The 21,020-nt window shown below is 49.4% G+C and overlaps 3 protein-coding genes across 6 annotated transcripts in view; 2 read left to right on the plus strand and 1 right to left on the minus strand.

Moving 5' to 3' along the window:
* The first annotated feature begins 1,349 nt into the window (after positions 1-1,349).
* HTATIP2 (HIV-1 Tat interactive protein 2) lies at positions 1,350-18,267 on the plus strand. Of its 2 annotated transcripts, none has more exons than XM_038569255.1 (6): positions 1,350-1,416; positions 1,885-2,080; positions 5,414-5,521; positions 14,332-14,469; positions 16,697-16,758; positions 17,452-18,267. In XM_038569255.1, exons 2-6 carry the CDS (start codon positions 1,886-1,888, stop codon positions 17,675-17,677), a joined length of 729 nt encoding a protein of 242 aa, XP_038425183.1. In that variant the 5' UTR covers positions 1,350-1,416; position 1,885; the 3' UTR covers positions 17,678-18,267. The 2 variants fall into 2 exon arrangements, with proteins under 2 accessions (XP_038425183.1, XP_038425182.1); XM_038569254.1 differs by lacking the exon at positions 1,350-1,416 and adding an exon at positions 1,516-1,642.
* Positions 18,268-19,763: 1,496 nt separating this feature from the next.
* Positions 19,764-20,867, minus strand: LOC119877340 (basic salivary proline-rich protein 2-like). The gene is made up of 2 exons (XM_038568127.1): positions 20,602-20,867; positions 19,764-20,484 (listed from the first exon to the last, which is right to left on the minus strand). Exons 1-2 carry the CDS (start codon positions 20,865-20,867, stop codon positions 19,764-19,766), a joined length of 987 nt encoding a protein of 328 aa, XP_038424055.1.
* The window catches only part of PRMT3 (protein arginine methyltransferase 3), a 123,955-nt gene continuing 123,690 nt past the window's right edge, over positions 20,756-21,020 (plus strand). The window contains exon 1 of one of the 3 annotated variants that reach the window (XM_038569256.1): positions 20,756-20,893. In XM_038569256.1, coding sequence (XP_038425184.1) covers positions 20,866-20,893 — 28 coding nt within the window. In that variant the 5' untranslated portion in view covers positions 20,756-20,865. The remainder of the gene's footprint in view (positions 20,894-21,020) is intronic. The other 2 variants (XM_038569257.1, XM_038569258.1) reach the window with 2 other exon arrangements.

The following is a 21,020-nucleotide window of genomic DNA, read 5'->3' on the forward strand; positions in this document are numbered from 1 at the left end:
GGTGAGGGCGAGCCTAGCCTTGGCGGGGACGAAGGCAGGCAAAGGGTGGCGGGGAGCAATGACCTTTAGGGAGCGCTCTCCTAGCGACCCACCCTGGCCCGCGCTGCGCACCTGCTGGCGGCCCCGCCCCCAGGCTCCAGGCCCCGCCCCATACTCCAGGGCCCGCCCCTCAGACTCTCGGCCCCGCCCCCAGGCTCCCAGCCCCACTGCCAGGCCCCGCCCCTAGCCCCGCCTCTCATGTTCAAGGCCCCGCCCCACGCTCCTGGCCCCGCCCCCAGGCTCCAGGCTCCGCCCCCAGCCTCCCAGCCCCACTGCCAGGCCCCGCCCCTCCCCAGCCCCGCCTCTCATGTTCAAGGCCCCGCCCCACGCTCCTGGCCCCGCCCCCAGGCACCAGGCTCCGCCCCCAGCCTCCCAGCCCCACTGCCAGGCCCCGCCCCTCTCGCTCAAGACCCCGCCCCAGGCCCCGGCCCCAACCCCAGGCTCCAGGCTCCGCCCCATACTCCAGGGCCCGCCCCTCAGACTATCGGTCCCGCCCCCCAGTCTCCCAGCACTGCCAGGCCCCGCTCCTCTCCAGGCCCCGCCCCAGACCGGGATCCCGGCCCCGCCCCCAGGCTTCAGGTCCTGGCCCCAGGCTCCGCCCCTCATGCTCAAGGCCCCGCCCCAGGCTCCCGGCCCCGCCCCCAGGCTCCAGGCCCCGCCCCTCATGCTCAAGGCCCCGCCCCAGGCTCCCGGTCCCGCCCCCAGGCTCCAGGTCCTAGCCCCAGGCTCCCGGCCCCGCCCCCAGGCTCCAGGCCCCGCCCCTCATGCTCAAGGCCCCGCCCCAGGCTCCCGGTCCCGCCCCCAGGCTCCAGGTCCTAGCCCCAGGCTCCCGGCCCCGCCCCCAGGCTCCAGGCCCCGCCCCTCATGCTCAAGGCCCCGCCCCAGGCTCCCGGCCCCGCCCCCAGGCTCCAGGCCCCGCCCCTCATGCTCAAGGCCCCGCCCCAGGCTCCCGGTCCCGCCCCCAGGCTCCAGGTCCTAGCCCCAGGCTCCCGGCCCCGCCCTCAGGCACCAGGCTCCGCCCCTCATGCTCCAGGCTCCGCCCCGGCCCCGCCCCCAGGCTTCAGGTCCCGCCCCCAGGCTCCCGGCCCCGCCCCCAGGCTCCAGGCCCCGCTCCTCTCCAGGCCCCGCCCCAGGCTCCCGGCCCCGCCCCCAGGCTCCAGGTCCTAGCCCCAGGCTCCCGGCCCCGCCCTCAGGCACCAGGCTCCGCCCCTCATGCTCCAGGCTCCGCCCCGGCCCCGCCCCCAGGCTTCAGGTCCCGGCCCCAGGCTCCCGGTCCCGCCCCTCATGCTCCAGGCCCCGCCCCCGCGCTCCCGGCCCCGCCCCCCGCCGGGCGGGGCGAGGCGGCGGCTCCGCGAAGTCCCCGGAAGCCGCAAGCGGGTACGCGCAGGCTCAGCCGCCCGACCCCCGAGCCCCGGGTCGCTCCGGGAGGGGCGCGGCCGATGGGGCCCGGGGGCCGGGAGCCGCGGGGGAGGGGCGAGGCCCTGACGTCCGGGCCCGCGGCGCTGGGCGCGGTGGCGGCGGCGGCGGCGGCGGCGGCGGCGGCCCTGGTGGCCGCGCTGCTCCTGCTGCGGCGTGAGGACGCGGGCCCGGGGGGCGGCTGCAGGTAACCCCTCCGCGCAGGGCCCGGGCGTGCGGCCGGGCGAGGCTGTGGGTGCCGTGCACCTGGGCGCAGCTCCCGCTGGGGCCGCCGGGAGGTGGAGGTGGGCTCGGCGCCCCGCCCTGCAGGTGCTTCAGCACCTTCCCCGGGGAAGCAGGTTCCCTGCCGAGCACACTCCGGTTCCCCAGGGCGCGCCGCGGGCACCCCTTCCGCACCCCCCACCAGCCCCCCTCATGTCATTTCCGTAGCATGGCCGGGACCCCGGCGCTGCCGAAGCTTCGAGAAGACTTCAGGATGCAGAATAAGTCCGTCTTCATCCTGGGCGCCAGCGGGGAAACCGGCAGAGTGCTCTTAAGAGAAATCTTGGAACAGAACCTGTTTTCCAAAGTCACGCTCATTGGCCGGAGAAGGCTCACCTTCGATGAGGAAGCTTATAAAAATGTGGTGGGTATTTGAGCTGGGACTCAAAAATACACTTGGCGATGATTCTGGCTCAATGTATTTTCAGGCCTTACAGCTGAAGGTGCCTGGCCCGTGGCGGAGGAGAGGTGATCGCAGTCTGGCCGGGAAGGGGGTGTGAGAACCCGGCCTGGAAGCTGCAGCCCGGGCTGGGCAGGTTGGCCTCTGCCAGACCTGGAAGCTGCAGCTGGGCTGGGCAGGTTGTTGGCCTCCACCCCGACCTGGAAGCTGCAGCCCGGGTTAGGGCAGGTTGGCCTTCGCCCCGACCAGGAAGCTGCAGCCCGGGTTAGGCAGGTTGGCCTTCGTCCCGACCTGGAAGCTGCAGCCCGGGCTGGGCAGGTTGTTGGCCTCCACCCCGACCTGGAAGCTGCAGCCCGGGCTAGGCAGGTTGGCCTCCACCCCGACCTGGAAGCTGCAGCCCAGGTTAGTCAGGTTGGCCTTCGCCCTGACCAGGAAGCTGCAGCCCGGGTTAGGTAGGTTGGCCTTCGTCCCGACCAGGAAGCTGCAGCCCGGGCTGGGCAGGTTGGCCTCCACGGACCTGGAAGCTGCAGCCCGGGCTGGGCAGGTTGGTCTCTGCCCGACCTGGAAGCTCCAGCCCCGGCTTGGCAGGTTGGCCTCCACCCCGACCTGGAAGCTGCAGCCCGGGCTGGGCAGGTTGTTGGCCTCCACCCCGACCTGGAAGCTGCAGCCCGGGTTAGGCAGGTTGGCCTCTGCCAGACCTGGAAGCTGCAGCTGGGCTGGGCAGGTTGTTGGCCTCCACCCCGACCTGGAAGCTGCAGCCCAGGTTAGGCAGGTTGGCCTCCATCCTGACCTGGAAGCTGCAGCCCAGGTTAGTCAGGTTGGCCTTCGCCCTGACCAGGAAGCTGCAGCCCGGGTTAGTCAGGTTGGCCTTCGCCCTGACCAGGAAGCTGCAGCCCGGGTTAGGTAGGTTGGCCTTCGTCCCGACCAGGAAGCTGCAGCCCGGGCTGGGCAAGTTGGCCTCCGCCCTCACGGTGTGACCACTGGCACACCTTTCTCCCAATCTAGACCCTTAGAAGGCCGGTCTGGCTGGTGATGGGGCCTAGGAAGACGGTAAAAAGCAAGCTTTGGGGCCGTTCAAGCTGGGTTCTAGGGACAGTCCTGTAACCATGGGCCATTTTCTCAACCACTTTGCTTGTTTTCTTGACCAGGCAAGGTCTATGGCAATACAGGTGAGGTTATTCTGTTGCAAGAATTGCCCAGCCTAACTTCCCAGGGCTGCAGCCTTAGTGGATGTAAGCGGAACATTGTCTTCACTGTCACTTACACTTCCATGGTTAACCAAATGATATACTAGATCTCCCCTAAATATTTGAAATCTGCACTTTGTGAAGATTCCTTTCCCCATTTAAAAAAAAATATTTTATTTATTAATAAGAGACACACAGAGACAGGCAGAGACACACAGGCAGCGGGAGAAGCAGGCTGCATGCAGGGAGCCTGACATGGGACTCGATCCTGGGTCTCCATGGTCACACCCTGGGCTGAAGGTGGGCACTAAACCGCTGAGCCCCCCCGGGCTGCCCCCTTTACCCATTTAAAGGGTGTTGTGAACTGCAGTAAATGGAACTATAATGTAATCCTGAGACCCCACAATTATAGAAGCCGGTCCCATAGGCTTCACAGGTGGAATATTCCTAGAAACAAGTGGTCTCACAAATAAATGTTCTTCACCCCTATAGGTCCATGGTCAGGTGATTTTTGCATTTACCTTATGTCCATCAGGACTTTCCCGTTTTAAAATGGCCCTCTTTGCTCAGACTTAGTTAATATGTGGTGTTTATCGTCTGGCTTCATGGAGTGTGTCAAATACCTTTGGTAATTAGAAACTGAAATTGAACTGTGTGCTTTGATAATCCAGTTTCGGTGGCACGTCTTTTGGTTATGCACTTAATGGGAACGTATTTTTTCTTCAGCATGAAGAAAATGCTGTTTGAAAGTGCTGTTTCCTCACAGTGCCAGGGAAATGCTTTTCAAAGAACTGGTGATAGCGAAGGAAAACTACATTTTATTTGAACTCCTGGATGATGGGAACTTCTCAATCTATCTTAAAGTTCCACAGTAAACTTACGAGGTTACATAGAGGGTTTTTTTGTTTGTTTTGTTTTAAGTTCTATTTACTTATTTGAGAGAGAGAGAGTGTACAAGAGGGGGGCGGGGAGGGACAGAAGGAAAGGGAGAAGTAGACTCCCCGCTGAACTGGGCTCGATCTCACAATCCTGAGAACATGACCTCAGCCAAAACCAAGAGATGAGGACACTTAACCGACTGAGCCACCCAGGAAGGCACCCCTCCGTGGAGGTTCTTAAATTGGGGTCAGCATGAGACTTACAGAAGACGCTTATTAAAAATGCATTTTCTGCTTCAGAAGTATTGGTGCGACACCTAGGAATATGCCTTTTCATCAAAGATCACTGGCTGATTCTAACACAGGTGGTTCATGAACTGAAGGAAAGATTATCATTCACATTTTATGGCTAAAAAAACTGAGACATATGACTTGGCCAAGAACTTGACCAGAATTACATGCTTAGTAAGTAGCAGGCTCAGGAGTTGAACCTAGGTCTGAGATTCCAAACACCATTCCTTGCCCCAATATTAAACTTGATTGGTATCCCTGATAGTATAGATAGGTCTTTTATTTTTCCAGATAGAAAATTATAATTGAACCTGACCTTAAAGATCTGAATCACTTATAATTCAAGCATGTGTACCGTGGACCTCCAAGTGCATTGTTGATTTTGAATTCAGATTATTTGCATTTTAGTGGGAAAAAAATGAGCTTGCAAAATTTTTTTATGATGATGCATTTTCCTTAATTTAATTTCTGTTTAATTATATTGCTAAGCTTGATCTGTCTCCCAGCAAAGTATCTATTTGGTAAACAGTATCTGTAACAGTCACTTGATCATGGGTTTTAAAAACCATTCAGTGCCTTATTAAATTGAGTAAATTATTAAGCATTTCCGTGCTTAATATCTAATGCCCCAATTTTCTGCCACTCTGCACCAGTGCGGCTCTAACTCTCTCAGAGGTTTCTTACTAAGTAGAAGAAGCACAATGTGGAATCGCAATTCCCATGCCCTAGGAATCTGCCCCACTAAATAGACTAACATGGAAAAGATAGGAGACTGGCAGGAGAAAGAGATGCCAGAGCAAAGAGCTTGCAAAATTTGACGGTAAGTGGAGCAGCCTCTTCAGTAATGTTCTCTAATTTATTCTTTACATTTAGAGGGGTATTTTTTTTTCTCTCTTTTCTAATAACATCAAGTTATATACAGCTGTGTCCTTGTTGTCTAGAATCAAGAAGTGGTGGACTTTGAAAAGTTGGATGACTACGCTTCTGCCTTTCAAGGTCATGATGTTGGATTTTGTTGCCTGGGTACCACCAGAAAAAAAGCTGGGGCGGTAAGGAAGAAATCAACTCCTTAGCCTTTCACTGACTGGTCGTGTCAAAGATTCCTTTCTTGCTTGCTTTCTTGCTTACCTTTCTTTTTCTTTACATTTGTAGTTCTTAAATGTAAATAAGTTCTGATCACTTCAGATTTCATATGCCTCCCTAGCCTTTGCTATACTTTGAATGGTACTGATACATTCTTCTTTCTTTCCAACTAGTCCGTGAGTTCAGGCCTTCGTCCTGGAGACATCATAAATATTTTCAAGGTCTTGCCTTTTGCAAATATTGCTGTCACTACATCCCCTGACTAAGGCAAACCACGATGTCTGAGTAAAAGGAACTGGCTCATGCTGTTAGCAATACGCTTTTTTTATTATTATTATTATAAATGTCTTAAACTTAAAGCGTTCTCTCTCACATAAATGATTTGCTTCAACCTATTTTCATGCCAAGTTTTAAACTTACGATATAGAACGTCAGAAGAGCACGATTTAGCTAGCCTTTAGTGATGAGTCAGCCTTCAGTGATGATTCAACCCCAGGGGTGATTCAGCTTTGACTGACGCACAACTGTTCTAATCCACATTTTTATTTGCTTTTTAATGGTATTCTAAATTGCATTGGCCTCTGTCCAGAAGTCATAGTTTACTATCTGGGTAAAAGTCATCGCTTACTACATAGATCCTCAGCAAGTGTTAATACATCTTAATTTATATCTTGACTGTAGTTTATTTCTCTGGTAGAGGATTGTTGGAGCTAAAAATGCCTTTTTTTAAAAGAGGGTACAAGAGACAAAGTTGGGGGTGAGGGGAGATGGAAGGGATAGAGGGAGAGAATCCCAAGCAGGTTCCATGCCCAGTGAGGAGCCCGAGGTGGGGCTTGATCTCACATTCCTGAGATCATGACCTGAGCTGAAATCAAGAGTCAGATGCCACCCAGAAGCCCCTAAATGTGTCTGTTAAATATGCAGGTCTATGATGCTGCCATGGAACCTTATCATAGATTTATAAACAGGCCCATGTATCAGAAAGATTAGGAGGGCACATGGTTAAGAACTACTGGTTTATACCAACTAAGGAGTATAGCTCAGATGTAGTTCTCTGGCCCTGCTGGTGATCCAAAGAATAATTCTATTTATGCTTTTGGTAGGGATGTATTTCTTTACCAGAGTTCTGCAGTTCTGTTATGTCCACTTTGGAACCCAGCTGGGTTTTGAGCTCTGTGCTGGGAAGCATGGATTATAGAGAAGTCTGACTCTCCCAGGAATTGGCATATTGTATCTCCTAGAAAGGGTCATTTTCCTGCTCAGCAGCTAGTACAGTCATTTCTATCCCAGGGACAGTCACAAGCAGCGTGCCCTCTAAAAAACATTGCAAAACTATTGTTTAGTACACTGCAGGTTGAACTGTCTCAAGTGCCAGCCTGATTCTGGCAGTGACTCAGCAAAATAAAAACCACTGCATTAGGCCTAGAGCAGTTCCTTTTTGTGCAATAAGGCAAATCTCATTATAGGGCACTCCAAGAAAAAAGTCTAAATTGCTTTGTTGCATTCAAATTGTGTAAAGCAATTTTTAAAAATTTAAATTCAATTAACATAGAGTATATTATTAGTTTCAGAGGTAGAGTTCAGGGATTCATCAGTTGCATAAAACACCCAGTGCTCATTACATCACAAGCCCTCCTTAATGCCCATCACCAGTTACCCCACCCACCCTAATCCCCTCCCCTCCAGCAACCCTCAGTTTCTTATGATTAAGAGTCTCTTATGGTTTGTCTCCCTCTCTGATTTTGTCTTGTTTTATTTTTCCCTTCCTTTTCCTATGATCCTGTTTTGTTTCTTAAATTCCACATATGAGTGAGATCGTATGATAATTGTCTGTCTCTGATTGTCTTATTTGGCTTAGCATAATATCCTCTAGTTCCATCCATGTCATTGCAAATGGCAAGATTTCATTTTTTTGGATGGCTGAGTAGTATTCCAATGCACAGAATTTTAATCAGAGGAATCGGGTGTCTTCCCTATCCAGAATATTTTTTTAATGGAGCTGGTTCCCCACCCTTTGGGCTATTCAATACCTTTTGTTCTCCAAAATCAGTCTGAAAAGACAAAAGTATTTATGTGTAAATAAGAGAAAAAAACTAAGGAGCCAAAGCCAACTAATAAGTTGATACTAATTTAAATTGGATGCAATGTAAAGTTTGGAGGTTGTGATAACTTTAGGCAATTTAAAAGAGATGACAGTTCACAAGTGGCTGGGTACTAAGGTACTGATAGTTGTTCAATGGGGTATTGTGAATTTCCAAGCTCACCCTACCTGGTATTCTGGTTGGCAGCCCTCTCTATAGAAAAAAGACCTCATCTGATGGATACCGCAAGGTTGTACAAGCCTGGTGTCATTCTGTAGCTGTTTCATAACTGGAACGTCCCATGTTTTTCCTCAGCAACATCATTTTTCAGTAGAGAAAAACTTCAAGAAATTCAGGGTTTCTGTCTCATCCACACCCTCTGGGTAGCCATCTTATTTCCCTTTGATCTTCAGTGTGTGAATTTGGCTTAAACAACGGAAGTTGAGTGTCTCACAGCTCTAGGAGCTAGAAGTCTGAGATAAGGTGTTGGCAGGTCTTGTTCCCCGTGAGGGCTGTGAGGGAAAGAACTGTTCCAGGCTTTTCTCCTTGACTCATAGATAACCACCTTCTCTCTGTGTCTTTTAAGTTAGCATTTTTCCTGTGTGCATGTGGTTACATCCAAATGTCTCCTTTTTATAACGACACTAGTCCAAGTAGGTGCAGAACCGCCCTACTCAGTATGACTTCACCTTAACTAATAAGATCAGCAGTGACCCCATTTCCAAATAAAGTTACATTATGAGGTACTACTTTATATGAGGTCACGACTTTATATGAGTTCTGGAGAAAACATTATAACCCGTAAAATTCAGTCTACTCAGATTGTCCCTGAAACTATCTGTTAGCTTTTCCAGCTGTTTGGAAAACCATTTCGTTTAGCCCTGTTAGATGCTGATCTCCTTTTTCACGCTTACAGGCCCCAGTTGGCCAATCAGTGCTGCGGCTTCCTTACTTGGCCCTAGTCCAGATCTACTGGGTCAGAATCTCTAAGGCTGAAGCTTGGCAACTATTTTTAGCAAGCTCCTTGGGAGATTCAGATGCAGCCAACCCTCCTCTTGTTGGACCTGCTTTTTCAGGAGGCATTAGGATGTGTTAGTCTTCCTCTCCAGCTGCTCTGCTAGGTACCGGAGTCCCAGATGGCCTTCACTTGTATGGGTAAGAAACCTGTGTGTTAGTGAAGGGTGAAGTGCCCTTTGAAAACCAGATCTACATTGGCCTGGGGTGTGGAGCAGAAACTCACTGATGTCACTGAGACTCTAGTGCTTCCCCCTTATTTGTATTCAGAGACAGACGTGGTTAGTGAGTTTGAGGCGGTGCAATACAGTTTCATCTCTCCACGAGCTTCCTCACAGTCCAGCTTCTTGGATTCTGTTGAATGGACAATGTTGTTCATGTGTTCAAAGCAGCCATTGGGCATTGTTAGGGTCTCCTGGCTTCTGATTCTTTTTTTTTTTTTTTTAATTTTTATTTATTTATGATAGTCACAGAGAGAGAGAGAGAGAGAGAGGCAGAGACACAGGCAGAGGGAGAAGCAGGCTCCGTGCACTGGGAGCCCGACGTGGGATTCGATCCCGGGTCGCCAGGATCGCGCCCTGGGCAAAGGCAGGCGCTAAATCGCTGCGCCACCCAGGGATCCCTGGCTTCTGATTCTAATGAAACATTCTTCTAATCCAGGGGCTTGCAGACCATAGGCCGTGGGCCACATACAGCCCACCTATTTTGGGGTAGCCCATTGAGCTAAGAATGTTTTTATATTTTTGAATGGCTAGAAAATGTCAAAAGGAGAATAATATGTCACAACATGTGAAAATATAAGAAATTCAGGTTTCAGTATCCATAAATAAGTAAGGAACCACAGCTGTTCTCACTACTTTGTGTTGCCTGTGGCTGCTGTTGTCCCATGATGGCAGAGCTGTGTAACTGTACAAGAAGCCCGCAAATCTGAAAGTATCTGCTCTCTCATCCTTCACAGGGAAAGCTTGCTGTCTCCTGTTGTAATCTGTACTGTTTGATTCGATGTCTAGGATGAGGCTTGTGAAGTCATAGGGCCCTGAATGGTTTGAGGCTCTGTTTGGATACCAAATAGCTGTATCCAGGGACTTGGGAGGTGCTAGGTAGCTCCCATGGGCCGGTGCTGCCTTCTTCTCACTACTGAGAAACAAGTGACCACTGCGTCCCTTTTGGCCTGTAGAATTCTTTTTTTTTTTTTTTAATTTTTATTTATTTATGATAGAGAGAGAGAGAGAGAGAGAGGCAGAGACATAGACAGAGGGAGAAGCAGGCTCCATGCACCGGGAGCCCGACGTGGGATTCGATCCCGGGTCTCCAGGATCGCGCCCTGGGCCAAAGGCAGGCGCCAAACCGCTGCGCCACCCAGGGATCCCGGCCTGTAGATTTCTTTGACTTCCATCACACAGAGAAAAGAATGCCCCAAATGGAAACATTTTGTAAGAATGTAGAGATGGACTAAGAAATCTCAGTTATCTGTTTTATTTTTCTATCCGGACTTTTCTCTAACCAAGATCTGGGTTCCACTGCTGTATGTCAAACATATAGAGATGCTCTCCAGAAACACAAGCAAGCAGGGTCTCACGTACCATTTGTTGTTTGTCTGCATTTGTCTTCTAGTCTAACTTACAGGGTTGGATTGAAACAGGAATAAAGGAGACAGAAGCTGAAGCAGAAATATTGCCAAGTGGGCCTCTTTACAGGGTGACAGATCGCCCCTCCTTGGAGAAAGGTCCCCCGGATGTTGAGTCATCGTGACGTGCTCTCTGGTCATGCCCATCAGGGCTAAAATACCTCGTTAGGAGAGGTTCTTAAGCCAGCATGTCCCTAGTTTTCAGGCATGTGTAAAGAAGATTAGAAGAAATACTTAGTAGCTTTGGATTTTAATAAGATTTAAAGAGTAATTAGAGAATTTATTTCCTTGATATTTATGGAGCCTGTGAAGATCTCTCTGCTGAGTCGCATTATATTGTGATTAATCTTTTGAGCAGGTGCTGGCAAAGGAAATTTATAGCGGGAACTTATTTAATCAATTCCTTTTTCTAGAAGGAACTCTGATTCCTAGCTTAAAGTAAGACACACTGACTATAGAATCATACAGACACTGCAACAGAATGAACATAATGCTCTCAGAAGAGATGTCTTTTCCCTCGCCATATGGTTAGGGAAACTAAATATGGTTTTTCTGAAAAATTGTGTTGTATGAAGTAGCTTGTTTTTGCTTGTTTCTTCTATTGTTTTTTTTTTTTTTATTTGCGCCGTTAGAGAACAAGAAAGGATGTTAAGATTTTAAAGATAGCTTCCTTCCATCTCTAAATGGCATCTTCCTCACAGCAGAGAAAATTCGTGTGTGCTGGTATGTCCAAGTCTGTCACCGGGGTCCGTGTTTAAGTTTGGTTTCTAAGTCCCTGAAAGCCGTTGACCCCTTTGCTTTTGAGTTTCATTCACCAGCCAAAAGGCCATGCCTCGGGGTGGGGGAAGTGAAATTCAAAATTTATGGGCTTGGAAAAATGCGTATTTATAATCAGCTTGGGGGCTCAGAGGATTTGCGAAATCATTTTGGATTAACAGCCATTGATTGCTAATAAAACAATATTTAGCTTTGTCCAGAGAACAGCGGTGGAGAAAGGTGTGGGCACCTTGTCAACGGAACCCATTGAGCAGGGATGACGGGCTAAGTGTGGGGGTCTCCGCAGCAGCGTGGGTGCTCGTCCTTCACCGAGTGGCTGTCAGTTGTTAGCCAGGCCGGTGAAAGGAAGGACGCCAGAGTCTGATGGCTAGGGTGGTATTGATGTGCTTTAGCTGACTAATCAGATTGAAAAAGTCCCATGGCATTTATGTCACTTTAATTTTCATCAAACAATTGGAGATGGCAGGACTCTATTAAGGAGAGATTGATCCAGAACTAAAGCCAAATAAATTAGGGTCTCCGTTTAATCAAATTATCCCTTTACTGGCCCTGGATTAAGCGAGAGAGACAGCGTCGGTCCAGGGACTTGTGATTGGCTGAATCTTTCCTTTATTTTTAAAGAAGCTGATGAAAGAATACGCATTTTAACAGAGACAACTATGATACCTCTTCTAAGAAGTAGTGCTTCAACAGCAGCAAAGACGAAAAGGAATTTATTTCACTAGTCAACTCTGTGACTTCATTGTGAATAATGAACCTGTTCTTGAAATCAGAGTTTGGGGAGTTGGAGCAAGGGGAAGAAATAGATGGGGAAGAGAAGCCGAGGGCTTTAGGATTTTTCTGTGTCCCTTTGGACTGTTTTTCTTGGCATACTTTCAGCACATGTAAAATCTCAATTCGGAAGATGGCTCTGAGGAGAATCCCATCCCTCTCTCAGGATGAGCTGAGTAGTAAACGTGGGTTGCCTCACACTGGTGTAAAAGCAGCATCGTGAGCTGAATCACGGTGTAGGCGGGTCTGCTGTGAGGATCGAACGTGCAGGTGTACAACGGGGAAGGAGATGGTGGTGATGTGTGGGTAAAGCGTGAAGTTTGCGGGAAACTAACCCTGCCCTGCAGGTAGTAGGTGTGGTTAAAAAATGGCACTGATGACAGAGGAGGACAGGAGAGGCTTTTGGGGTAAGGGTGACATTCTAGTTCTTGATCTGGGAGTTGTTTGCAGAGGCTGTTCAGTTAATGAAAATTCATCAAGCTCTGTATTTAGAATATGTTTTCTTTTATGATCTTCCATGCAAGTTTGAAGAAGGTTGCTAGGGGCCCATTGTTTTAAAACTGAAAACTCTTAGTTTCATATTGCCTTTGTAACAAATGGTCCCAAATTTAGTGGCTTAAAACAGCATGAATGTATCATCTTACAGTTCTATAAGTTAGACATTGGAAATGGATTTCGCTGAGGTAAAATCAAGGTATTGGCAGGGCTCTCTTTCCTTCTGGAGGCTCTGGGGGGAATCCAGAGGCCGCCTGCATTCCTTGGTTCATGCTCCTCTTCTTCATTTCAGGGCCAGCAACAAGGGACTGAGTCCTGTCACTCTGTGTACATAGCTCTTCCCCTTTCTCCTTCCCTTTTCCACCTTTAAGGACTCTTGTGATTACGTTGGGCCTAGTTGGATAATACAGAATAATCGTATTTTAAAGTCCTCTGATTAGCAACCTTAATTCTACCTGCAGCCTAAATTCCCCTGTGCTGTGTAACCTGACATATTCATAGGTATGGGGATCAGCACGTGGACATCTTTATGGGGCCACCCCAGTTATGAATGAGTCCTTCTCGTTAGCTAGAGGCATTGTGAGATAAGAAGGAAGAGGGGTCCAATAGAGAGCACTGCTCGGAGTCAAGAATATGCATTTTGCTCCCAGCTTTCTCTTCTTAGCCGGAAGGTCACCAGATCACTGGTCCTTGTTTTCACATCTCCCTAATGAAGGAGTTGGATGTGATGATTCCTGAGGTACAAGACACACATCTTCTTATGAAATAAAGCATTTAGGATCAATAAGTACCCTAGGACAAATCATTAGGGGGACGCCTGGGTGGCTTAGTGGTTGAATATCTTACCTTTGGCTCAAGTTGTGATCCCAGAGTCCTGGGATCAAGTTCAGCATCGGGCTCCGCCCCCCCGCAGGGAACCTGCTTCTCCCTCTGCCTGTGTCTCTGCCTCTCTCATGAATAAATAAATAAAATCTTTTTACAAACTTTTAAAAATCATTAGGGTGGTAAAGTCTTCAGATTTGGAACCGTCATAGAAAACCTCATCACATAGTTGTGGGTATTTATGAAGTTCAGCTTCACTAGGCTTTAAGACTCATCCCAGCGCTCTGGAGTTGGAGGATGCCAGCATTTGTGGTGGTCCTGAGAAGCTGTTGCTTAGTAGCATTCTCTTGTCCCGGTACACACATGTGTTCCCCCATATTAGGTCCTGGAGATGAGTTTACGTTCTGTTGTTTGCACCATCCTCCCCATTCCTCCTATTTATTGCCATTTGGCTCTTTGTTTTCCTCCCTCTCTCTAATTGGATTTGCCTTTTTTCTGCTTTCATTGGACTTTTAATTCATTCATTTAAATATTTTTAGAGTACTTATCATGTCCTGGGCATACATTGATGCTGAGATATGAATTAAGAAGAAAGACCCTACTACTAACTACCCTCACTGGACTGAGTCTAGACCAGGGGTCCCCACACATTCTTGATTATATATCTGCCATTAAAAAAAAAAAAAGTGAGGATACATTCTTTACTGATATGTGAGGTATGTTGTAAAACATAAACAAAAATTAGAAATTAAATAGACTTTGTTCTGATAGTGCTGGGTTAGAGTTCTTGGCTATACCCTGAGACCCCTGCCCATTAGAGCTGACACAGAGAAAGTCAAGAATTGAAAGGTCATAAAAAGACATAGAAATGTGTAATTTAAGGCCGTTTCTCAGCCTGGTCTTCTTGTTCCTTTCTCTCCTTGCAGATTTGTTTGGTGTCTATATCTCAAAGTCAGTCTCCTTGTTTTTTTTTTCCCCATCCTTGTTTTTTTACTGGCCTTGCTGCCAAAGCTGGTCTGTCTATCCTGAGGATCACACTTGGAACCTTTCCCAGGGTCTATGCTTGGATGCATTTTATTTAGATCTCCATTCCCCCTCAGGCTTCCTAGCCTGCCACCCAGCCTGAGTAGTAATCTTTAAGATGAACTCACAGCTTTCTGGAAATAACTCACATCCTTCTCCCCCTCAGGAAGGATTTGTTCGTGTCGATCGAGATTATGTCTTCAAGTCTGCGGAGCTGGCAAAAGCTGGAGGGTGCAAACATTTTAACTTGCTGTCCTCTAAAGGAGCTGATAAGTCAAGCAATTTTTTATACCTGCAAGTTAAGGTTGGTGCACATTTCTATCTTTCAAATACTTTAGAGCACCCTGGCTAATTGGCAATACTAAATAATGTAAAATGCTAAATAATACAGAAATAAATGCATTAAGTGCATTATATTATGCATTTTTTATAGGGCAGGGACTGATTTGCAGGGATATATTTAGTAAACAGGAGTGATTTGAAAGATAATTTCCAACTTCTTTCCCCCTGTTCTTTATCTAGTAATCATGAAATGAGTTGTGACAGCTCTGATCTTGAATAGCAGCATGGAATCAGTATTAGAAGAGACTTTGAGGCAATGATTCTTAAACTTTTCCAGAGTAGATGATTGTTTATTATTGGGTATGGCTCTTGCCCTCAAGGTATCTCTAAGCTGCTTGTTTGGGGATTCCCCAAGCCTAGCCCCAAGTGTGGTAATTTGATAGGTTTCACAATACTCCGCACATAGTTATATTAACAGCAGTGATTTATTACAACGAAAGGCTATAAAGCAAAGTCAGTAAAGGGAGGGGGTGCATGGAATGAAGTCCAGAAGAAATAGATAAGAGCTTCCCAGAGTCTTCTCTCAGTAGAGTCACACATGCTTAATTTCTTCAGCAATGAGTGTTGAGAAAATGAGAGAAATTCCCCTGAGCCCTGGAGTTCAGAGTTTTGATGGGGTCAATCACGTTGTCACCCTGAGCCTGGAAAAATTACAAACTTCCAAAAGGAAAGCAGGTGTTCAGCATAAGCCCATTGTACAGATAGTTTAGGCACTGTAAGCTACCCTATCTGTTAGGTAATGATGGGATGGTCCTGAAATCCAAGTTCCCAGACACAATCCAGAGGTCAACTTTGCAAGCAGGCCTTTCTAAGAGTCTAGCCTGCTATGTTAATTCTTCTATGAACCTCCTAATAGAGACAAAACATATCTTTGTAAAAGCTAAGAGATTTGTCCAAATAAACACTTGCATATGAAATATTCATAGCAGCATTATCCATAATTGCCAGAGTGGAAACAACCCAAATACCCATCAGCTGATGAATAGATGAATAAAATCTGGTATATGCATAGAAAAGCATATTATTCAACTGTAAAAAGGCATGATACATGCTATAATGTGGGTGAACCTTGAAAACATGCTCTTTTAAAAAAGGGATCCCTGGGTGGCACAGCGGTTTGGCGCCTGCCTTTGGCCCGGGGCGTGATCCTGGAGACCCGGGATCGAATCCCACATCGGGCTCCGGTGCATGGAGCCTGCTTCTCCCTCTGCCTGTGTCTCTGCCTCTCTCTCTCTCTCTGTGTGACTATCATGAATAAATAAATAAAATCTTTAAAAATAAAATAAAATAAAATAAAAAAATAAAAGAGAGGCCAGTCACAAAAGGCCACAACTTGTATGATTCCATTTATATGAAATACCCAGGATAGGCAAATCTATAGAGACAGAGAGATTAATGGTTGGCTAGGGCTTGGGGGAGGGGAATGGGAGTGAGTGCTAATTGGTTTTTGGCTAGGACGGGGCGGGGAGGAGGGTAAAGAAAATTCTAAACTTAGATTGTGGTGAAGATGGCACAGCTCTCTAGAAAATAATTAATTTTTAGAAGGTTTTTTAAAAAGCTACCCAAGATTATGTGATACATCAGGTGAAATGCCAAATGAATAGTATGAACAGGCCAAGAAAGAGGGGAGCATGCCACTGAATTTACAAGGCCCCTATGGCCTGAGCTCCTCGGGCATTTCTGTTCTTAGAGATGCCTGGATGAAGATTCATGGTTTAACAAATTTAGTTTAAAACCATCATATGGATGTAATCTCACTGTTTCTTGAAATTTGATGGGAATTTGTTAGGAAGACATCTGTGGGTCTTCTGACCCCTTGGAACTACCAACAAAAAGTTGATGTTCATCAACTTGCAACACTAATTCTAGACTAAGGGGAGGTTATTCATTTATGGTCGCACTCCTAACATGTTACTTACTCACTAGATCTGTTTTATAATCAGTCACATGAGAGGCTGGACTATGTAGCCATCCTCTCATTCAGGACATCTTCTTTAACTCTCTACTGCCTATCAGGATAAACGATCTGTTCCTTAACTTCCCAGAATCTCAAATTCTAGATAAGGATACTTAAAATTATTGAGACCCACAGAAGCAGATTATCTTCAAAACCCCAAGTTATTCCCTCTTAAGCATTACAGTAAATTGGTCTTCTTGATTAAATACTAAAATGTGGTTTTTATTACCAGGGAGAAGTGGAAGCTAGGGTTGAAGAGTTACAATTTGATCGTTACTCTGTGTTCAGGCCTGGGTAAGTCTTCATACTGCCTAACAGCACACCACTGTTCGTTGTTCCCTAGAAGTTAGTTTTCTATTTGAAGAGGCTGACAATTAAGATATCTAAGATATGAAAGAAGTTGGCTGGAGGTGGATTGCTTCTCTGAAGAACATACTTTCTGGCTTTGGAGGAAAGAGTAGACAGTTTGTTGGTGCCAGGTTCAGGGTAGTCTGGAATTTTCTGGGTGGCTTTTGCTGCCTTGAAAAAAAAAATCCTCTTCATTCACCAAATGAAACCATTCACCCATTGTATTAATCTGTTCAGGCTGCCATAACAGACTGAGAGGTATCAGCAACAGAAATTTCCTTTCTCACAATTCTGGAGGCTAGAAGTGCCATCAGAGTTAGTGTCTGCTGAGGCCTCTCTTCCTGGTTTGTAGATGGCCTTCTGTGTCCGGACATGGTCTTTCCTCTGTGTGCATGTGGAGAGGTATCTGATATCTCTCCCTCTTCTGTAAGGATACCAGTCCTATCAGATCAAGGTCCCACCCTTAGGACCTAATTTAATCTTAATGATCCCTGTAAATGCACTGTGTTCAAATACACCCACACTGGGGATTAGGGCTTTACCATGAATTTGGCCGGGTGAGTACTTACAGTTCAAAACACTGTGTATGGTCTGAAGACAATAAACCATCTCTTGCTCTGCTTTTCTTTCTCTCTTTAGAGTTCTACTGTGTGATAGGCAAGAATCACGCCCAAGTGAATGGTTGGTTAGGAAATTCTTTGGCTCCCTACCAGAATCTTGGGCCAGTGGGCACTCTGTGCCAGTGATGACTGTGGTTAGGGCAATGCTGAACAACGCAGTGAGCCCAAGCGGCAAGAAGAAAGAACTGCTGGATAATAAGGCCATCCATGACCTGGGGAAAGCCGACAGCTGTCTCAAACCATGACCATGCCGGAGAAATGCTTCCTGTGTAAAACTCAACACCCACTGCCTAATTGGTACTTTCAGGGTCTAAAAAAAGTTATTGTGTTTTAACTGTGGTTTCACTAATCTCAGCTGCCCAGATCCAATCAAAAACTATTGTGAACTGCATCAGCAGTTCAGAGCCTGGTCTTACATCTATGTACGTCACCCAGGGAGTTTTCCAAAGTAGAGATTTGTAGGCTCTCCCTCAAACCTCTGAAGCAGAATCTTCAAGGTATGAGTACAGGAATCTGTTGGGTTTTTTATTTTTTATTTTTTATTTTTTTATTTTTATTTTTTTTTGGTTTTTTTTTTTTTTTAAAAGCTTCCTCTAGTGGTTCTAGTGGTTCTGGTACTTTGGGGAGAACCAGAGGCCTGGTGGGGAGGCCTGCTTTGAAAGGCTTGTCTGCAGTCAGAGCAGCAGCACAAACCTTCTATATTCTGCAGATGAGGTCTGTTATAAAACTGTCCTTCGTGTCTTTGCGTTACCTGGTGCTGACTGCTGTATTTGTGTAAGTTTAACATTGTGCCTTACTACTTGTTCAAAATATATAATAAAAGTTATATAACTGAGCTCTCCCATGAATTATACATTATACAATTAGTACATGCTACAGATGAATAAAATCCAAATACTTGTTTTCTTTTATAGGGTCTAGTATCCCAGAAGTGATTAACCACAAAATGTTCACATAGCCAGTAGAAGTGTATGTCAAGGTGCCACACTTTAAAAACTATGGAAGAGGAAAGAAAGATGCAGAAGGAAGGGTCAAAGTCAAGAGCAGTACACAGTGTTAACTTTCCATCCAGGAACAAAGGATAGTGATGAAACCTGTCTTAACTTCTGTGCTGAGGGAAACATATTTGAATGATTCAGGTGGTTTGTACAGGGTCTACAGTACGCCAGGTACATTTCAGGCTTTAGTGGACACCTAGAGGATAAAGGCCATCCCCTTTAATTGAGGGTGTATATCTGTAAAAGGGATTGAACGTTCCCATTGTCAGTCACCCGGGAAAGAGACCTATTTTAGGAAGGGGTAGGAAAGGAACATCTTCCTCCTGCCAGGCAGAGTTCCTTTGGGTCTGGACTCTAAAGAGCCTGCATGTTTGGGTGATAACAAGCGCGGGTTCCAAGGAGTGAGGCATGAAGTCAGGGGACCCCCTGAGGACATCCTGAGGCCTGTGGGCTCTAAAAGCAGCTGCCCCCAGTGGCCAATTTTAAGTTGTCCTCTCTCTGTTACTTCCTTACCCACAAAACCTTGTGTCAGGTCCCGTTCAGTAGTGAACAGGGGATGTTAGGGGGAGGATCTGTGTGTGTTCGGCTTTGGAGTAGAGAGCAAAGCTGCTCCCTCCCAAGCCCAGCATCGTGGGGGAGTCACAAACTTCAAGGGACAAGATTCTGGCTCAATCACCCATCTAGACTGTGTGTTATTTTTTTTTTTCCTGTTAACATTGGGGGTTCCCAAGGGACTTTGCAGATTTCCCTCCAGGTGTTCTACACACAGAGAAGGTGGCCCATGCTGCAGAGGGAGGTGATGTTGGAAGGATAAAGCAAACAGGTGAATGGGCCCAGGTAACCCAAGGCCTTGAATTAGTTAATTGAGCATGCTGCGTGCTCGCTGTGTGCTCTGGGCGCATAGCGAGTGGGGATACAGCGGTGCAGAAGGCTGACCTAGCAGAGCCAGCGGCTGTTCTGACAATCCGAGGATAAATCCTCAAAACTAGTACTTGGTAGATTCTGTCCTCTGGGAGCCTACAGGTAAGAGCATATCCAGGGCAGGTTAGCAATACGAGGCGGCACTTTCGCTCGGCAACTGGTCACTGAGCACCTGCTAGGAGTTGGGCCATCTGCCCTGTGCCCGAGAAATGAGAGGCCAGGCCCGTACCCCCACGGCACGGCGCTGAGGGTCAAACAGAACCTGTAAGGTAAAATAAAATAGAAGCAAATGGTGCACGCTAACAAAAAAACTAAAGGAAGGCTGCTAGAATGACCAGAAACTTGAGAAATGGTGGTTTTTGTAGATTACTCTTAGCAGAAGCGCTGAGGTGTGAAAAGGCTGAGCTCTAGGTCAGCGGCAGGAGGGTGACCCGAGGGGAAGGGCTGGGGTGCCGGGGTGCCGGGGCGGGGGCACGAGGGGCCTGCGGGGCCAAGGCGGAGGGCCTGGGCGCTGGGCGCTGACTGCTGCCCTCTCCCGCCTAAGCGCTCCGGGCCCGGGGGGTAGGAGGGGAAGGAGGCAGGAGGCCGGCGGCCTGCCCAGGAGGGAGTCCACGCCACGTCTAAGCGTTCTACGGCCCCGCCCCTCCATCCCCCCCGCTCGTGGCTGCTCCGTCCTCGTCCGCACTCTGCAGGATCCACGCCGCGGCGGCGGACCGCGCTGCTCCAGGCTCAGCGACGAGCGGCGGGGCGGGGCCCGGAGGCAGCAGCTGGACCCGAGCTTCCTGCGTCCTGCGTCCTCCAGGCCTCGACCTCCGTGCGCTCGAGGGCGCCCCCACCGGCTCCTGCAGGCCCCCCCCCGCGCCCCGGGGGTCAGGGAGCCCCGGAACCCGAGCCCCGGCCCGCGCCGCGCCGCCGCCGCCGCCGCCGCCAGAGGGCGCCGCCCGGTCCTCGAGCGAGGGACACAAAGGGCGCGGCGCCCGCGGAAGAACCCTGGCGGCGGCGTCTCTGCGCCTCGGGGCTCCGGGCCGCACGCGGGGACCTCCCGCTCACACCTGCCGCCGCGCGGGGAGGACAGAGGCACCGCAAGGCCCGCGACGCCGCCGCCGGGTTTCGGCGGGCAACGGCGCGCGCTCCTGCAACCCAGCGGGCGGGGGCGGGGCGGGGGCGGGGCGGGAGGCGGGCGAGGGGGCGGGGCTCGCGCCCTCGCCCCGCCCACCCCGCCTCCGCCCCGCCCACACGCCGCACGTGACCGACAGCCGCGGCCTTGAGGCCGGAAGCGGCCCCCTGCCCGCACGCGCGCCCCGCCCACTCGCCCTCGCCCCGCCCACCCGCCGCACGTGACCGACGGCGGCGGCGGCCCGAGGCCGGAAGCGGTCCCCTGCCCGCGCGCGCGCCCTGGCGTCTCCGGGCGCCGGGGAGTCCGGCCGCGTTCCCTGCCCGCCGCGCGCTCGCGTTCGCGCTCGCCCCCGCCCCCGCCCCCTTCCCCGCCCCCGTACGCGGGCTTCCCCGCCGCCATGTGCTCGTTAGCGTCGGGCGCCGCGGGTGGGTATCCCGGGCCCTCGGCACCCTGGCCGCCCAGCGCGGAGGCCGCGGCGCCGCACCGGGAGCGTCCCGGGGGGGAGGGGGGGGAGGGGGGGGAGGGGGCGGCGGGGCCCGGGCGGCGGGAGGG

This window comes from Canis lupus, chromosome 21, assembly GCF_011100685.1.
Source record: "Canis lupus familiaris isolate Mischka breed German Shepherd chromosome 21, alternate assembly UU_Cfam_GSD_1.0, whole genome shotgun sequence".
Classification (NCBI taxonomy): Eukaryota; Metazoa; Chordata; class Mammalia; order Carnivora; family Canidae; genus Canis; species Canis lupus.

Bases quoted from the DNA above. Each gene is read 5' to 3' on its own strand.
- HTATIP2 (XM_038569255.1), top strand. From the start codon at position 1,886: ATGGCCGGGACCCCGGCGCTGCCGAAGCTTCGAGAAGACTTCAGGATG. The intron at 5,522-14,331 runs GTAAGGAAGAAA...TCTCCCCCTCAG, and splicing joins CCAGAAAAAAAGCTGGGGCG to GAAGGATTTGTTCGTGTCGA. The intron at 14,470-16,696 runs GTTGGTGCACAT...TTTTATTACCAG, and splicing joins TTTTATACCTGCAAGTTAAG to GGAGAAGTGGAAGCTAGGGT.
- LOC119877340 (XM_038568127.1), bottom strand. From the start codon at position 20,867: ATGGCGGCGGGGAAGCCCGCGTACGGGGGCGGGGAAGGGGGCGGGGGC. The intron at 20,485-20,601 runs GTCACGTGCGGC...GCTGGGTTGCAG, and splicing joins CCTCAAGGCCGCGGCTGTCG to GAGCGCGCGCCGTTGCCCGC.